The following is a 1,726-nucleotide window of genomic DNA, read 5'->3' as shown; positions in this document are numbered from 1 at the left end:
GTGTGCGTTCATCCCACCCCCACCCTGCTGTGTGTTAGGCACCCAGTGGGCGCTGGGGGGTGAACAGGATGCAGGAAGTTCCTGGTCCAGCGAGGAATGACCCCAAACCTGCAGGGGCGGCTCCAGGTCCCAGTGCCGACCGTGGGCCCTTCTGCCTCTGCCCTAAATCTTGCGGCCGTAGGTCACCTCCAGCCCCAGGGGAAGGCTGCCTGCGAGCTGAGGAGGGGAGGCAGGAGGACCAGAGGCTGGGGTCCTTGGATGGACAGCCAGGGTGGTCAGCTCCGGGCAGCACCGACATGTCCTTGTATCTTCTGTCGCCCCCAGCACGGTGCCGCCCTACAGCCCTGGAGGCTCAGGCCCCGCAACCCCGGGGGTCAGCATGGCCAACAGTATCGCCAGTCTCCGTCTCAAGGCCAAGGAGTTCAGCCTGCATCACAGCCAGGTGCCCACCGTGAACTGACAGCCGGTTCCGCCAGGATCCCAGTGCCTCCCTGGTCTAACGACAACAGAAAAGAGGGCAGACACGCAGGAAAGTGACCTTCTCCTGCCCCCTGTCTCAGGACAGGCTGGGTGGGCTCTCCTGGCTGGCCCTTCTCTGCAGCCCAGACTCCTGGGCCCAAGAGGCTGCTGAGATGCCTGGAGCCTGGCTCAGCCCCTCATCCACGGCCGCTGGAGACTTCGGCCCCTGATCCTTGGAGGGGTTGGGCCAGAAGGTGGAATAGCAGCTCACCGAGGACCTCACTTACTTGGTGTATGAAAGCCAAAAAGCTGTTGTCTGTAAGAAATAAAAAAAGAAGAAATTGTTTAAGCCCCCAAAGGTTGCGGGGGGGTTGCGGACAGGACAGCAAACCAATGAGGGGCCGTTCTGGGGGGCCAGCTGCCCTCGTCTGTGTCCCTCGTTCTGAAAAAGTCCTTTATCACCGTGCAGACCCTAGGGGCGGGGAGTGGGGTTGGAGGACAGAGACCTTCCCTGGAGCCCCTACACCCAGGTGTTTGGGAGAAACCCTGCTGTGTGACTCTGGGCAGGATCCCAGCCCTCTCTGGGCAGGGGGTGTCTCCCCTACCCTATGGCAGGGGAAGCACAGGTGTGGGGGGCAGGGGCTGGAATTAAAGCCCTTGCTGCTGGACATGCAGGAGGTGTGGGTGCCCCTGGGCCTTTGGCTGTGGAGGGGCCTGGGCGAATGGCTCAGACAGTGGGGGTGCAGAGAGGAGGCCCCAGGTGGGCTTACAGGACAGAGTGGTTCTGGTGGTCTAACAGTCAAGACCACCAGAGCCCTTCTTCCAAGTTCTCCAGCCTGCCCTTTTGCAGATGGTCACTGGGGGTGACAGAGGACCTGTGTGCCACCAGCCACTCAGGAGTCTGCAGAAAATTGTGCAGTGAGGGGAGTGGTCTGAAGCCAGCCCTTTCCACCTGGCCCCAGGCCACCCCTCCTGATGGGCATAGCCTCCAGAGAGGTTAAGAGATCATTTCTGCAACCAGCCCCCAGGAAGTGAGACACAACACTTCCCAGGGGAATTCCCTGGGGGTCCAGGGGTTAGAGCTTCCCAGGTGGCTCTAGCGGTAGGTTCCCACCTGGCAATGCAAGAGACATAAGAGACATGGGTTCGATCCCTGGGTGGGGAAGGTCCCCTGGAAGCGGGCATAGCAACCCACTCCACTGTTCTAAGAGTAGGACACGACTGAAGCGACTTAGCATGCATGCCCGCCAGTGGTTAGAACTAAGTG

General features: G+C 60.9%; 1 protein-coding gene across 1 annotated transcript in view; it reads left to right on the top strand.

Moving 5' to 3' along the window:
• PRRX2 (paired related homeobox 2) overlaps positions 1 to 828 on the top strand; it is a 53,716-nt gene extending 52,888 nt beyond the window's left edge. Inside the window, exon 5 of the mRNA XM_010856954.1 lies at positions 325 to 828. Within this exon, the coding sequence (XP_010855256.1) occupies positions 325 to 460 (136 nt within the window). The 3' untranslated portion in view covers positions 461 to 828. The remainder of the gene's footprint in view (positions 1 to 324) is intronic.
• The last annotated feature ends 898 nt before the right edge of the window (positions 829 to 1,726 follow it).

This window comes from Bison bison, unplaced genomic scaffold (genome assembly GCF_000754665.1).
Source record: "Bison bison bison isolate TAMUID 2011002044 unplaced genomic scaffold, Bison_UMD1.0 scf7180017864375, whole genome shotgun sequence".
Taxonomy (NCBI): domain Eukaryota; kingdom Metazoa; phylum Chordata; class Mammalia; order Artiodactyla; family Bovidae; genus Bison; species Bison bison.
This window is presented reverse-complemented; position numbering and strand designations above follow the sequence as displayed.